The following is a 13029-nucleotide window of genomic DNA, read 5'->3' on the forward strand; positions in this document are numbered from 1 at the left end:
CTTGCACCACATCTCGGCGCCCCTGACTCCCGATTCTCTTCAGGAAAGGGAGGGTAGGGGGTTTCTGCTGGCAAACTGCTGCACCTCCACACCCCCCAGTCCTTCCAGCCTCCCCTTTCCCGCCGTGGGGGCTTGTGTCTCCTCCCAGGAGCACCTGGATCCTGCTGCTTTCCTCCCCTGACGCGTTTTTAGCTCTCGTGGAGCTGCAGCTGAGGCCTTTCTGGCACCAGGAAGATCGGAGCAATCACCGATGCGCAGTAGATAAATATAGCATGTGCAGTAATGACCACCCGCATCTCTGCCTGCCGGCGGAGGCTGCAAAGTCTTCGTTTTTTGCAATGCCATCTCCCTGATTCCTGTTTCATGACAGCTTACAGTTCCTTTACCCCTAGGCTGATCTGTTCTTCAGCTGTATTTGTGCCTGTGCTTTTGCTTTCCTCCGTTTTTATAACATTTTGTCTTGCCCATTTTTGGCAATGCACTGTAATCACCTGGAATTTTAATTCCTCCCCCCTCACGCCTTCTCTACACCTCCTGAATTTGTATCATCGACAGATCACATATGTATCTGAGCCTTCTTTAAGCCAACTTCATTCATTTCTTTCGTTACCTTATCTATTTATTTATTTATTTATACTTTCCCTTTTATTACCTTATCAAAAGAAGAAAGGTATAACGTAATTTGCTCCCCATAAATCACCACTGATTACTTTTTAATGATGTCATGTGGGTAGATTTCTTGCATGGTGCTTTGCTGTGGTTTCTTTTCCTGGTATTGGAGCGGGGAGGGGGACACTAATTCCTTGCGCCTTCCTTCTTAAACACTTGACTTTAAAGTGTCCTTGTCCAGTATTCTGGGCCCTCCTTCACCATTCAGGAGCTAACAAAGATAGCTGCAAATGATTCAGGTTGCCCAGAGAGGTTGTGGGATCTCCATCCTTGGAGGTTTTCAAGATGCAGTTGGATATAGCCCTGATGCAACATGGTGGGTCACCGTAGCTGCCTGTGCTTTGAGTGGGAGGTTGGGTGAGAGGCCTCTTGAGGTCCCTTCCCACCTCAGGTACTGTGTTTAGCTTCTCCTCCTTACTCTGTTCCTTCTTAGGTCTCAGCAGCAGTGAGGAAAAGAAGATTTATGCAGCTTCATGTCTTGAAATGAGCTGTAGGTCTCAGTGATGTGCTGAAGGAGGATGGATGTGTTCCTTCTGAACCACTGGGAAAGTATTGTGCAGTCTTGTAGGCATCCAGCAGCCGTGGAGGCATTTGGTGGTTAGGACAAGCAACACAGGGGAGAGTTTTTGCTGCTAGGTCCAGTTTTACTAGGGATTCACAGGTGAATCCCAGCTTTTTTGAATGCAGGATTGTACACTGTCCTACTGCAATAAATGTCAGCTTTTAACTGTAAGTTTCCCTGGGTGAGTTGAGATAGATTTGAGCACTGAAGACAGTAGCTGATATCTCAAGTCTTACTCCAAACGCTGAAGAAGCTGCAGGCATAAATCCTTTTATGTGCCAGCAGGGAGCTGTCACTCCCTGTGTGTAAGTTTTTTTACCGGGCTGTTTGTTGCAGTGGCTTGCAGCTTACTTGGACTGTCATGCCCAACTTTCTTGTCGCAGATCTAAACCAACTAAGAGTTAAGTTAGTTGCTAATGCTCCAGTCGAGTTTACTCCTGTAAGTCCCTCATCAAATAACCATCACACTCAGATCCTTTCAGCAGGTTCAGGAAATGAAACATATATTTTCTTTTCTGTTGGATATAGGAGTGATATGGGAACCACCCGCTCTGTGTGAAAGACAGGAAAGAAAACATTTGATAAAGGGAAGAAACAACACATCTGATAAATGGAAGCCATGAAGATATCCAAGCGGTTCTTCGCTTTCGGGATTTTGGCATGCATAGCTATTTATGTTGCATACATGAAGTGGCACTTGGATTCCAAACCAGTGATGGGAACAACAGAAGGAGCTGCTGAAAGCAAGGGAGACAAACTGACCCAGCAGGCACTGACCACAGATCCCTCGGTCTTTTATGGAATTATGTTTGATGCAGGAAGCACAGGAACCCGCATCCATATTTTTAAATTTACACAGCAGCCGAAAGGTACGGCCTGCTCATTGCAGGACAGATTAATTCTTCCTTAACGTATGGGTCAGGTGATTGATTAGTCTTTTCTAGGGCTTACTTGAACAGTCACGTTTCAGCTCTTTCTAGAGAGCCATCAGGAAGTACATTATGACTTAGGGTTTGGATGAAATTACGCAAATGTTGGACCAGGAGAAGACGCTGTAATGTCAGAATGTGAACTGAATAGTAGCTGTACCTTTAGAATGGTGCCTTGAAGAAGAGCAGTTTTTCATCACGCTGCTTGGCGGAAGGGAGGATTATGAGTTCAAACTGCTCTATTCTCCCAGATTTTCACCATGAGGTGAAAAGGCTGTCTGCAGTTCCTGGCAGTGAGCTGCTTCTCTCTGTGTTGTCTAATTTAGAGCATCCTTGGCTTCCGTGTTGGATTTAAATTGCAGAACTTCACTGATCAAAATTGCTGTGTATTGCCTCTGGACAGAAAGTAGTGCTGATACACAAGATAGAAGTGTACAAAAAAAGCTCCAGTTTTCCTCTGGAGTCGTAAACTTCATTTGTTTAGATGCTGTGAGCTCCTATTTGTGAAACTCAAAGACAAAAGAACCCGTGTGGATGCTGTTAGTAGATCTGAGGGTGCTTTTGAGGATCAGCAGTGTGGTGTGATTGGCCTGTGAGGAGCACCTTAGGTGTACAGAATGGGCTAGTGTAAAGCTTAGCCACTGTGGATTTCCTTGGTTCTTCTTTCAGTGTATTCCCAAATATTTGCTTCTGCATTGCCTGCTTCTCTTTAAGCACAGTTTCAGATTATGTTGCAGGAAACATTAGGGGCTGTAGTTGGGTACAGGAGGAGGATGTTGTCAGGCTCATGTTGTCCTGTCTGCGCGTTTATACAATTATCTATACTGTGGGTTTCCAAAATACTTCGGTCTGGCTCCCTCTGCTGCCATTGAAAATGGTGGCAAAGCTTCCACTGATTTTTGCTGGAGTCAAGTTTAGCCAGAAGGGAGCACACTTCCAACGTGGGGTCTTAGTTACCGGTGCAGCTGGAAGGGGCTGAAAGAGAACTTGCACCCCTCTGGCGATTGTCTGATGTGCGTGAAAAACGTGTGTGCAGTGGAGACGTGCATGGGAAAAACAATCATGACTTGTAAAAATGGTTTTCTCGGGAGCTGATTCTATTGCAAGGGCTGTATTTAAAGTTCAGGTGGCTGTTGATAGTTCATTAGACAGAGGCTTCAGTTGACTGCCATCAGCATATCATAGTGATATGATTTGTTGAATGATTTTCTTTCTGTGTGTGCACTGTTATTTGTACCTTTATTTATTTTGGAATACTGTTTTTGAACAGAAACTCCCAAATTAACCCATGAGACATTTAAAGCACTGAAGCCAGGCCTGTCCGCGTATGCCGATGATGTCGAAAAGGTACTTCTGTTTCTGTTACTGTAAAAGCGTGTGCACCAAAACCTCCTGTTCTTCCAGTATCTGAAGGGGCTACAAGGAAGCTGGGGGGGACTTTTTGCAAGGGCCTGTAGTGACAGGACAAGGGGTAACGGGTTTAAATTGAAAGTGGGGAGGTTTAGATTGGATATCAGGAAGAAGGTCTTCCTGGAGAGCGTGGTGAGGCACTGGAACAGGTTGCCCAGAGAAGCTGTGGATGCCCCATCCCTGGAAGTGTTCAAGGCCAGGCTGGATGAGGCTTTGAGCAACCTGGTCTAGTGGAAGGTGTCCCTGCCCATGGCAGGGGGGTTGGAACTGGATGGTCTTTAAGGTCCCTTCCAACCCAAACCAGTCTGTGATTCTGTGACATGCCCCACAAATCGCATCTTGCCGTGGTACAGTGTGCTGGCGTGTCTCAGTTCAGGGAAGTGTCTCCAAGTGATAACAGCCCACTGTAAAAGTTGGTCAACACACAGAGGAGCAAGGAACAGAACTCACCTCGTTCTGCTCGGTGATGTTGTTAATCAAGCACAGTGGATGTTTTTCCTGTCTCTGCCTTAAAAATTTTGATGCACTTAAGAAAATCATAAAAGAGCTTTCTTGGATTGGAGCAGAGCCTTCTCCAAAAGTGATTGGAATTGGATTATTGGGGAAATAGTCTAAAACCCAGGCCAAGAACTAAATGACTTCTCTCTTGTCTCCCTTACCTTCTGGCTGACAGGGATTTAAGGACTCCCTGAGCCAGACCAACATGCAGCTCATAGTGTTTTACTGGCTCCAAAGGCCTTGTTTTTCCCCAAGGATTTGCCATCGTACTGCCTTTTGAACCTTTTGTAGCCCAAACGCTGAGCGGCAGGGAGTTCTGCGTTGCTGTTTGAAAAAGTGGCTCTTCCTGTTAGCTTTTGACCTACTGCTGGATAATCCCCGCCAGGCCTCACGATGACCCCTTGTGATGCTCCCTTGTTCCACATTTACAGGGGATCGTACCGCTGATCACCCTTCCAGGAAAGGCCAGTCTGAAGAGTTTCTGAGATGCCTTTCGTTGTTCTTTCTCTGCTTGCAGAGTGGCCAGGGAATAAAAGAGCTCCTGGAGGTGGCAAAGAAGGAGGTTCCTATGGAGCTGTGGAAGTTTACTCCTCTGGTCCTGAAAGCCACAGCTGGCCTACGCTTGCTGCCGGGAGAGAAGGCTCAGAAGTTGCTGGATAAGGTACTATTTCTTGTCTTTCAGTTTGCTTCCCAGAAATGTTACGGCAAGGTTTGGTTCCTCCTGTGTGAGGTACATACTCCTTTATGTACCTAAGCCGTTCCTGTCATTTAACCCTGAAAGCAGTGCAGAACCACCTGGTCTCAAATGGGTTGGGGGACAAATTGTGTCAGTACAAGCTCAGAGGAGTGATGACAGCTTCAAGTAAGCCTGGAGATGATGTAAACATAACAAGTGCAATGAGATACACCTAACAGTCACCACAGGCTGCTTCTTATGCGGGTGGTTTTGACCAGATCCTGCTATTTTGAGAACTCTGCTATTTGATTGGTCATGTTATCAGCCTGCTGCTGCAAGGTTGCTCCTTTATATTGATTGGAAAGAATGTAGATTGTATTTATAGGCAAGGAAAATATGTTTAATATTTTAAAATATAAAAATAAACAAAATATTATTCTCTGGACCTTGCGGCTGTGGGAGAAGTTTGCGCACTCAGTGTACCTTTAGCTAAGCAGTAATTGGAAGGAAGAAATGTGGGGTGCTTGAAGCCAATGCCTGTGTTGTCCTCTGCTGCCTGCAAGCTGGGCTGTTGTTTCCACGCTGAATTTCGGCTGGAACTGCTGCAGTTGTTACAGAGGACTCTGTAAACCTGGGGCTTTGCTACGTGGTGTAGGATGTAGCGTAGAGGACCTCTAACAGCTAACAAGCTGCTGCCATTCCCTGTGGCGTTCCTGGAAGCCGGGGTATCCACCTCCTGCCTCTCCTGTGGGTTGCCAAGTGCAGCAAAGTAAACTGGGTTTCCTCCCCATGCCCGTTGCTGGTTGGTGGCTTTCCTGAGCAGTATCCATGCTTGAAACCCCATGCATCCCTCCCCGCCCTGCTCCAGGCGGCAGAGCCTCTGTCCCTCACTGACCTTCTGTAGCGGAGCGTAGGCTGATGCTGGGTGGGCCCTTGAACTTCAGACAAAGTGGTGAGCAGCAGTCAGGATCTAGGCCGAGAAGAGGAGCAGTTGTGTAAAACCAGAGTTTTAAAAACACTTGCTTTCCAGCTGAAGGAAGGATTTCTCTGAGTGTAGCTTTTACTTGAACTACAGGTGAAGGCGATTTTTCAGGCCTCCCCCTTCTTCGTGAGGGACAACTGCGTGTCGATAATGAATGGAACCGATGAAGGTAGGCTAACTTGTGGAGACCCTTCCAGCGGTCCTGGAGCTCACTGTAGCGGGAACCCACGAGCAGCAGGTTTGACGCAGTTTTTACGCTGCCTCGGCCAGTGCCTGCCACATGCTGAAGTGAGTTGATGTTCATCAAAAAATGCTGAGGACGGAACCCAGAATCAGTCCTAATTTAAAATAATTTGAAGAAACGTGTCTAAATTCTGAGTAACTGAGCGTTGAAATGTGTTTTAAGTCTGCTTAGAAACCAAACTTGAAAATAGCTGGAGCTGTTTGAAGCTGTTTATGAGTTTCTTTTTTACTGCTTAATGGAAGAAAGACGTCGTAATTCTTTTTGTTTTGTTTTAAAGTCGTTAACAGCAGTGACAGCCTTGGTTCAGCCAAGGGTTGAACTGGACCGTGTTCCTTAGCATGCCTCGAGTTTTAACCACATGGATAAATATTTGAATTTGGTAACATAAGGCCCACGAATTCATCTAATTTATGGAGAAAGGGTTTATAAAACAAGAAGAGGACAGAAGCAGTGCGTCTCACAAAAATACTTAGGGGCAAACAAGAAAAATCAGATCACTGAAAAGGTGAAAATTCTTAGTATTCAAGAGGAAAGTCGAGGGCCTGATGCCAAACAAAATCCCTACCAGTGGTTGTTTTCCTAGAAAAGGAACAATGGGAGTGTCAGTCTCTTCCTTCTCTCTTAGCTAAGGGCTGAAGCCTTTGTGACTTCTCCCTTAAGTTTTTGACCTGTGAAGTACGGAGTTCTCCTGGCATTTCATATATATATGGGGTTCTCTTCCAGGCATCGCATAAGCTGTGCTGTAGGTCATTCTGTTTGCTCAAGGCGTCTCATCTTGGTTTTTTGCCAGTTGTGGAAACACTGGCTCCGGGGCAAGGTGGGTCCAGGGAGCTCAGCAGAGCCAGTCCTATTCACCCTTCTTGCTCTGACATCCTTTGGAGACCTTGAATTAGAAGTGCTCCACCTGTGAAAGGGGTTCAGCTTGTGGCCGATGGTCTCCGCTGTCTCTGTATGGTGTTGGCTCAAGGCATCTCATCTTGGTTTTTGCCAGTTGTGGAAACTGGCTCCGGGGCAAGGTGGGTCCGGGGAGCTCAGCAGAGCCAGTCCTATTCACCCTTCTTGCTCTGACATCCTTTGGAGACCTTGAATTAGAAGTGCTCCACCTGTGAAAGGGGTTCAGCTTGTGGCCGATGGTCTCCGCTGTCTCTGTATGGTGTTGGATGACAAGCTCTGCTTTGCTGATGATTTTAGTTAGTGCAGTTAAACTGTACGAGAAAACTTAAAAATGCCTCCAGCTACGCAGGTCCTAAAGCAGGAAGATGGTGTGGTACACTCATTTGTTACTGTCATCAGATAAACCTAAATGCCACGGTCTAACTGCGTCTTCTGAATCTTTTCCTTATTAGGTATTTCAGCCTGGATCACAATAAATTTTTTAACAGGTATGTGTGCATGAAGCTGTGGCCGATGCTGGGAAATTTGTGCTGTTTTCTGCCCCTGCATGGGATTTTCTCATTCCTTGGGGTGGATTGAGAGAAAGTAACTCTGGGAGTAACTCTGCAGTTGTTTTTGGTCTGGCCTGTTTAAGTCATTAGGATTTTGGCCATTTACTTGACAGAGTGAGGAGTTTAATCCCTTTTCCTAGATGTTTAATGTTGCTTTTCTTTCAATTCCCTGTAGGGCACCAGAGCATTTTATTCCTTTTTAGAGCCTGCTGTGGCTAAATTTTTAATGTGGGTGTTCTGGATGTGCTTGGCAGCTGCACAGGGCAAAAGAAAAGTGCTATGCTACTTCCTTACAGACTTACAGCATAGAAATACCGCAAGTGTTTACACTGCTGGGCTAAAAAAGGGGGGGTGAAGAGTAAAGAAAACACTAAGCTGCAGCCCTCTCTGACAACAAGTAAAGCCGCCGCTGCCTGAGCGCTCTGCTCAGTACAGGCCGTGCGTGGAGCTGTGAATACACCGGGTGCTCTGAAGCTTTTTATGCTGGCAGGAAATATCAGAAAGGTCAGAGATCTTCAAACACCAGCTGTCGTGAGGTGTGCTGAGGTGCTTGACACAAACTAGTCTTGTCAGGAAGGTGTATTTGAAGGATTTGAAGAAAGGTCTGGGCTGGCAGCAGGAAGAATTCCAAGAGCCTTGAGTCTCTTAGACCAGCTCTTTTCAGTTTGTCATCCCCTTGGCCGTAGGAATCTGCAAAATAGCACTAAGGGATAGGAGAGGTGGCCAAGAAACCCACATTCCTCTGTGTTACCAAGTGGTTTCCAGAGTAGAGCTTGCAAAAGGGTCCTTGCGTCCACTGAAAAATGTTTAGGAATCCAATAACCAAGGCTGCTGTAATTAGGGCATGAGCAGGCAGCAGAGAAATAAGAGGAATGCTGTCACATGAAGATTTTCAAGTCACCCTGATAAAGCGAAAATAAGTGCCCAGTAGATGAGGGTAGCGCTGGCTGGAAGCTAACAGCTGGAGTTAGATCGTCCTCTTTCTTTACCCCTGTATTTCTGCGTTTGTTCCTAGCCAGCTTCTCCAGCATCCACCATGGCTTTCTCTCTCCTGTCACACATTTCAGGTAGCCTAGATGATCCACAGAAGAGAAGTGTAGGGATGCTGGATTTGGGCGGTGGATCGACACAGATCACCTTCCTTCCGCGCACCGAGGTAACGTGAACACGCACGCTGTCGGGAAACACTGGCACAGGGATCAGTAGCTGCCCGTGTGCGTTTCCCTCGGCAGCAGACCGGGACTTTGGCAGTGTGAGGTGAAGCCACGCTCCTGACGGGAAAACCCAGGTCGCTAGGTGACATCTGCCTTGTTACAGTCAGCCGTGGAGGCGTTCACGACTCTTTGCCGGTTCTCTCGCTCCAGCTCCCTGGTGCGTGTGGGGGACCTGCCAGGGCTGCTTTATCTTGGGGAAAATGCAGTGATCACCCGAGCGTCTTAATCCTGGACTCTCCGTTTCTGCCGCCCTACGATGAGCCACTCAAAGGCAACGCTGTTCATGAATTCGAGTCCAACGTTGGCCCTGTACTGGGTTTTAAGAACGCGATACGTGTTGCTTCCTCAGTGCTTGTTTCTGGTTTTCTGGAGTTCACATGCTGATTGTCATTTCAGCTTCCTGTTGAGGCGTTTTTACAGGTGTTGTGCGAGCTGGGAGCCCTGTGGGTGCGGAGTTACAAGGCTCAGGCCTGAGCAGAGCTATGCTTCATAGCAAAGCTGCACAAAAGCAGAGGATAGGGATGCTCTACCTAGTGTCCCAGCCTGGGTGATCGTGCTCTTACACCAGAATAACAGGGGATGCAAAGAGTCTGGGGTGTGGGAATTCTGGAACTAGGGGTGATGTTAAGATCCGAGCAGCATGGATAGCTCACCGTGGCCTGAGCTTTTTCCCCAGGAACAGTGGTGCTGGTGCACCCAGGGAAGAGGCTGCAAAGGGCTTTAGATAATCACCCTTTCGTTTCTTCAGAGGGCTGGTCCAAAGTGTTTCCTTGGCAGAGTGATGTGCTTTTCCTCTGGCTTGTGGAAGTTCACAGCTGAATTCACTGGAGTAGGAAGTCAGTGCATGCCTGGCTTTCCTATTATTTTGCACACAGTTTCCCCTAGTAGAGATCATGTGAAGAGGCAGTTGCTGTAGCCTCTGGACAAAAGCAATTAAAAGCTGGAATAAGGATTCCTCTGTAATTGAAATAACTCGTTGATACACCAATTTGGCGTGGATACAAATAGAAATGTAACCAGTTTAGACTCTTGCCATGCGAAGACGCTGGTTTAGCTCCAGGTTTTGCTGCTGCCTCTTATCAGCAGCCGAATCGAACCACTTGCAAGTTCATCGTTTCTCTCTGGACCATGCTGCGGTCGTTTCACCTTTTTCCTAACGTTTTGGAAGATTGCGTTGCTGAAGTTTGCTGCTGCTGTTAGAAACCTTGCAGTGACATCTTCTTCTCCCTCCAGGCAACTCTCCAGATGTCACCAGCCGGCCACACTAATTCGTTTCAGATGTTTAACAGCACCTACAAGCTGTATTCTTACAGGTTAGTGGTAGGAAAGGGAGCGCACCGTCCGCACAGACGCTGGCTGTGAAGCCAGTGAGTTCTAGGTGCTTTGCTGAAGTGGGGTCCTTGCAGATGAGTACTGGCGAGAAGTGGAGAAACCTGAGTCACATCGTGGTGGCGGGTTGCCCTTGGCTGCCTGCTGGGTGCCTGTCAAGCCGCTCTGTCAATCCCCCTCCATCACCAGGACAGGGGGAAGAAAACACGACAGAAAGCTTGTGGGTCAAGGTCAGGACAGGGAGGTCACTTACCAGTTACCGTCATGGGCAAAACAGATTCGACTTAGTTAAGCTACTTTATTGCCAATTAAACAGTAGGATAATGAGAAATAAGAACAAAATCAAAACCAACTTCCCCCCATCTCACCCTTCTCCCCAGGCTCAGCTTCACTCCCAATTCTTCTACCTCCTCACCCCCAAGGAGTACGGGAGGATGGAGAGTGGTTCATAGCACTTTGCCTCTTTTTCCTCCTCACTTTCTTCCCTCAATCCCAGTGTTTTGTCAGAAGGAAGCAGCTTCTTCCCACCTGTGTTTGCTGTGGGGTGTGTTTGGGCTCAGAGAGAGTCAGTTCCGTGTGCTGGCGGCTGTGCTGCCTTTAAGAAGAGTAGGAGAAAGGTTAGGGGAATGCTTTCAGCCTTCCCAGTTCAAGAGCCTGATGACAGCTATTGCCTGTGCTTTTTCAAACAGAGCTGACCCTTCTGGGTAAGGGTGACAGGAGGGGGGGTTGTCACACTGTTGCCTGTATGTGCATTGCCTGCTGACTCCAGCCGTTTTGCTGGGACCACGCGGAGGGGACCGGCACGCCCCAGCCGAGCCGTCAGTGGGGTATCAGGAAGGATGTTTGTTGTTCACCGAGGCTTTTATCCCTTTGCAGTTACCTGGGACTCGGGCTGATGTCAGCAAGGCTCGCCATTTTAGGAGGAGTTGAGGGAAAACCCTGTAAGTTATGGGAATTCCTCAAGTCTTGGCTCTGAGCACAGGGTACGTAGCCTGCTTGCGAGGGGAGGAGTTGTCTGTCCCCTTCCCACTGGGCTCAGGGTTCCTGAATGGTATGTGGGCTCCTGTCATCGTGGCTGGGTGCGTTTGAGACGAATGCAGGAGGTGACGCTGCTAGATCCCAGGAAAGCCTGGATTCTTGCCAGCCCGTGGGCCATCTGAGCCGTTGCTGGGACCTGGAGGCGCCTTGCTGAGGCTGTGGGACAGTACGGCTGGGGGTGAGGGAGCTCAGATTAACTCCTTGTGCTTTTCCCTAAGGTGTCTTTGTTTTAATTCTGCAGCAGGAGAAGGGGAAGAGCTGATCAGCCCTTGTTTACCTCCTGGCTTCAAGTCTGAATGGCAGCATGCAGAGATAGTGTACAAAATCAAAGGACGGAAGGCAGGTACAGTGGTTTATCACTCTTCCTGTCTAGGCCAGCACATTGTTAGCAGAGTAAATGATACTCTCGGCCTCTTGCAAAGACACCAGATTCTCCGTTTACTGTTGTGCCTGGCTCCGCTTGACACGCTGTTAAAGCTGTTTCGCAGCTCTTCCCTGTGACAGACGTGCCATGGCACGTCTGGCCGGTCACTAGAGCTGCTGGTAGCAATGTGGATGGAGTTGGGTGCTCTCTTTCAAAATTCTTCTGCCACAAAGGATGTTGTCCAGCTCTGATGTATCACGTACTTCATCCCAACCTGAGGGCGGTTAAGCGTTGCCTCTGGAAGGAGACGCAGATTTCAGCTCTCTGTGAAGAGCTTGTAGGAATTTACACAGTGCTGTTGTGCAAAAGGAGCCTGTTTCCTGGCAGATGCTAAATAAGTGGTCTGTGTATTTAACTCTGCCTATAATATGCTGGGTTTCTTTGCCTTCCTTTAGGTGAGCCCCTATATGAGTCTTGTTCTAACAAAGTGGCGAAGATGCTCTACAAAAAAGTGCATAAAGCCGAGGAGGTGAAGGACTTGGATTTTTACGCTTTCTCCTACTACTATGACCTTGCAGCAGAGGTTGGGCTCATCGGTGCGTTTGCTCCTGTGTGTGTTTCCCTTGCAGCGACAGGTTGTGGAAGGAACAATGGCGCCTGCCGACAAGACGGTGCTTTGCTAGGCCTTGGGGGAACTTTGTCTTTCGTTACAGCGCCATGCAGCCTTGGTCTCAGCTGGATGTTGGGTGCTGTTGAATTTCCCTAGGGAAGGGGCTGGGGCTTTGAAATAGGACCTGCAGCTTCTGGTGGTGTTTGTAAACAAACTTCATTTCCAAAATCGTTGGTTAACCTGATTAACTCTGAAATCCAGCGTAGGAAAAAAGCTGGATTGACAACGATAAACCGATTTCTTGGGTGGTAAAGCAAATCAGACTTGCGATCTTGGGCTCTGTGTTTTGCTCCACTGACCTTTTTAGATGGGATGAAGGTTTTTGGGTAATTCAACGTGTGTTGAGAATGAATCCCATCTCTTTTCCAGCGGTACACTGGCAGTCGTGTTCAGGGGTAGAAAGCAGATGCTGAGCTCTCAGGCTACCATGGACATATGGAACCCCCCACCCTCAGCCACGTCGTTTTATAGCTGATTTCCAGTCTAACGTGTCGCAGAGCACCTCTGCCCTGCCCAATCTGGACAAAGACCTTAGCTGCCTTTGGGCATCCCCAGGCGTGGGGACAGGGTGGGAGAGTCAGTAAACGGTGTTTCTTTAGGAAACGAGGCTAAAAGTTCTTCATATAATGAGGCTTTTCAGTCTATTAAGAACCATTTAAAGGTTCCTTTAGCTTTAAAGCAAGTGTGAGTTCTGCCACTGATTGCAGGGGCTCCAGGTTTGATTTCCAAACAACTTTTATGACCTGAATCTGCCTTTGTACAAAAACCATAAAAGACCACGTTGGTTTTTTTTTTTTTGCCTTCTAGATAACGAAAAAGGAGGAAGCTTAACTGTCGGTGACTTTGAAATCGCAGCTAAATACGGTGAGCAAAACGCGATCAAACGCACCTTAGTAGCTGTGTGTGAAGGCAGGCCCAGGTGGCACATGGGTGACGTGCCAAGAAGCCTGATTGTTGCTTTAAGTAAATACTGAGCACCTGACTCCGTAGCAGCTCACC

At 47.8% G+C, this 13029-nt stretch overlaps 1 protein-coding gene across 1 annotated transcript in view; it reads left to right on the forward strand.

Annotated features, from left to right (window-relative positions):
- The first annotated feature begins 1759 nt into the window (after nucleotides 1–1759).
- ENTPD6 (ectonucleoside triphosphate diphosphohydrolase 6 (putative)) overlaps nucleotides 1760–13029 on the forward strand; it is a 12872-nt gene continuing 1602 nt past the window's right edge. The window contains exons 1-11 of the mRNA XM_010156508.1: nucleotides 1760–2100; nucleotides 3431–3507; nucleotides 4586–4729; nucleotides 5820–5895; nucleotides 7317–7352; nucleotides 8483–8571; nucleotides 9863–9942; nucleotides 10835–10899; nucleotides 11238–11339; nucleotides 11816–11956; nucleotides 12838–12894. Coding sequence (XP_010154810.1) covers nucleotides 1842–2100; nucleotides 3431–3507; nucleotides 4586–4729; nucleotides 5820–5895; nucleotides 7317–7352; nucleotides 8483–8571; nucleotides 9863–9942; nucleotides 10835–10899; nucleotides 11238–11339; nucleotides 11816–11956; nucleotides 12838–12894 — 1126 coding nt within the window. The 5' untranslated portion in view covers nucleotides 1760–1841. The remainder of the gene's footprint in view (nucleotides 2101–3430; nucleotides 3508–4585; nucleotides 4730–5819; nucleotides 5896–7316; nucleotides 7353–8482; nucleotides 8572–9862; nucleotides 9943–10834; nucleotides 10900–11237; nucleotides 11340–11815; nucleotides 11957–12837; nucleotides 12895–13029) is intronic.

This window comes from Eurypyga helias, unplaced genomic scaffold (genome assembly GCF_000690775.1).
Source record: "Eurypyga helias isolate BGI_N326 unplaced genomic scaffold, ASM69077v1 scaffold6268, whole genome shotgun sequence".
NCBI lineage: Eukaryota > Metazoa > Chordata > Aves > Eurypygiformes > Eurypygidae > Eurypyga > Eurypyga helias.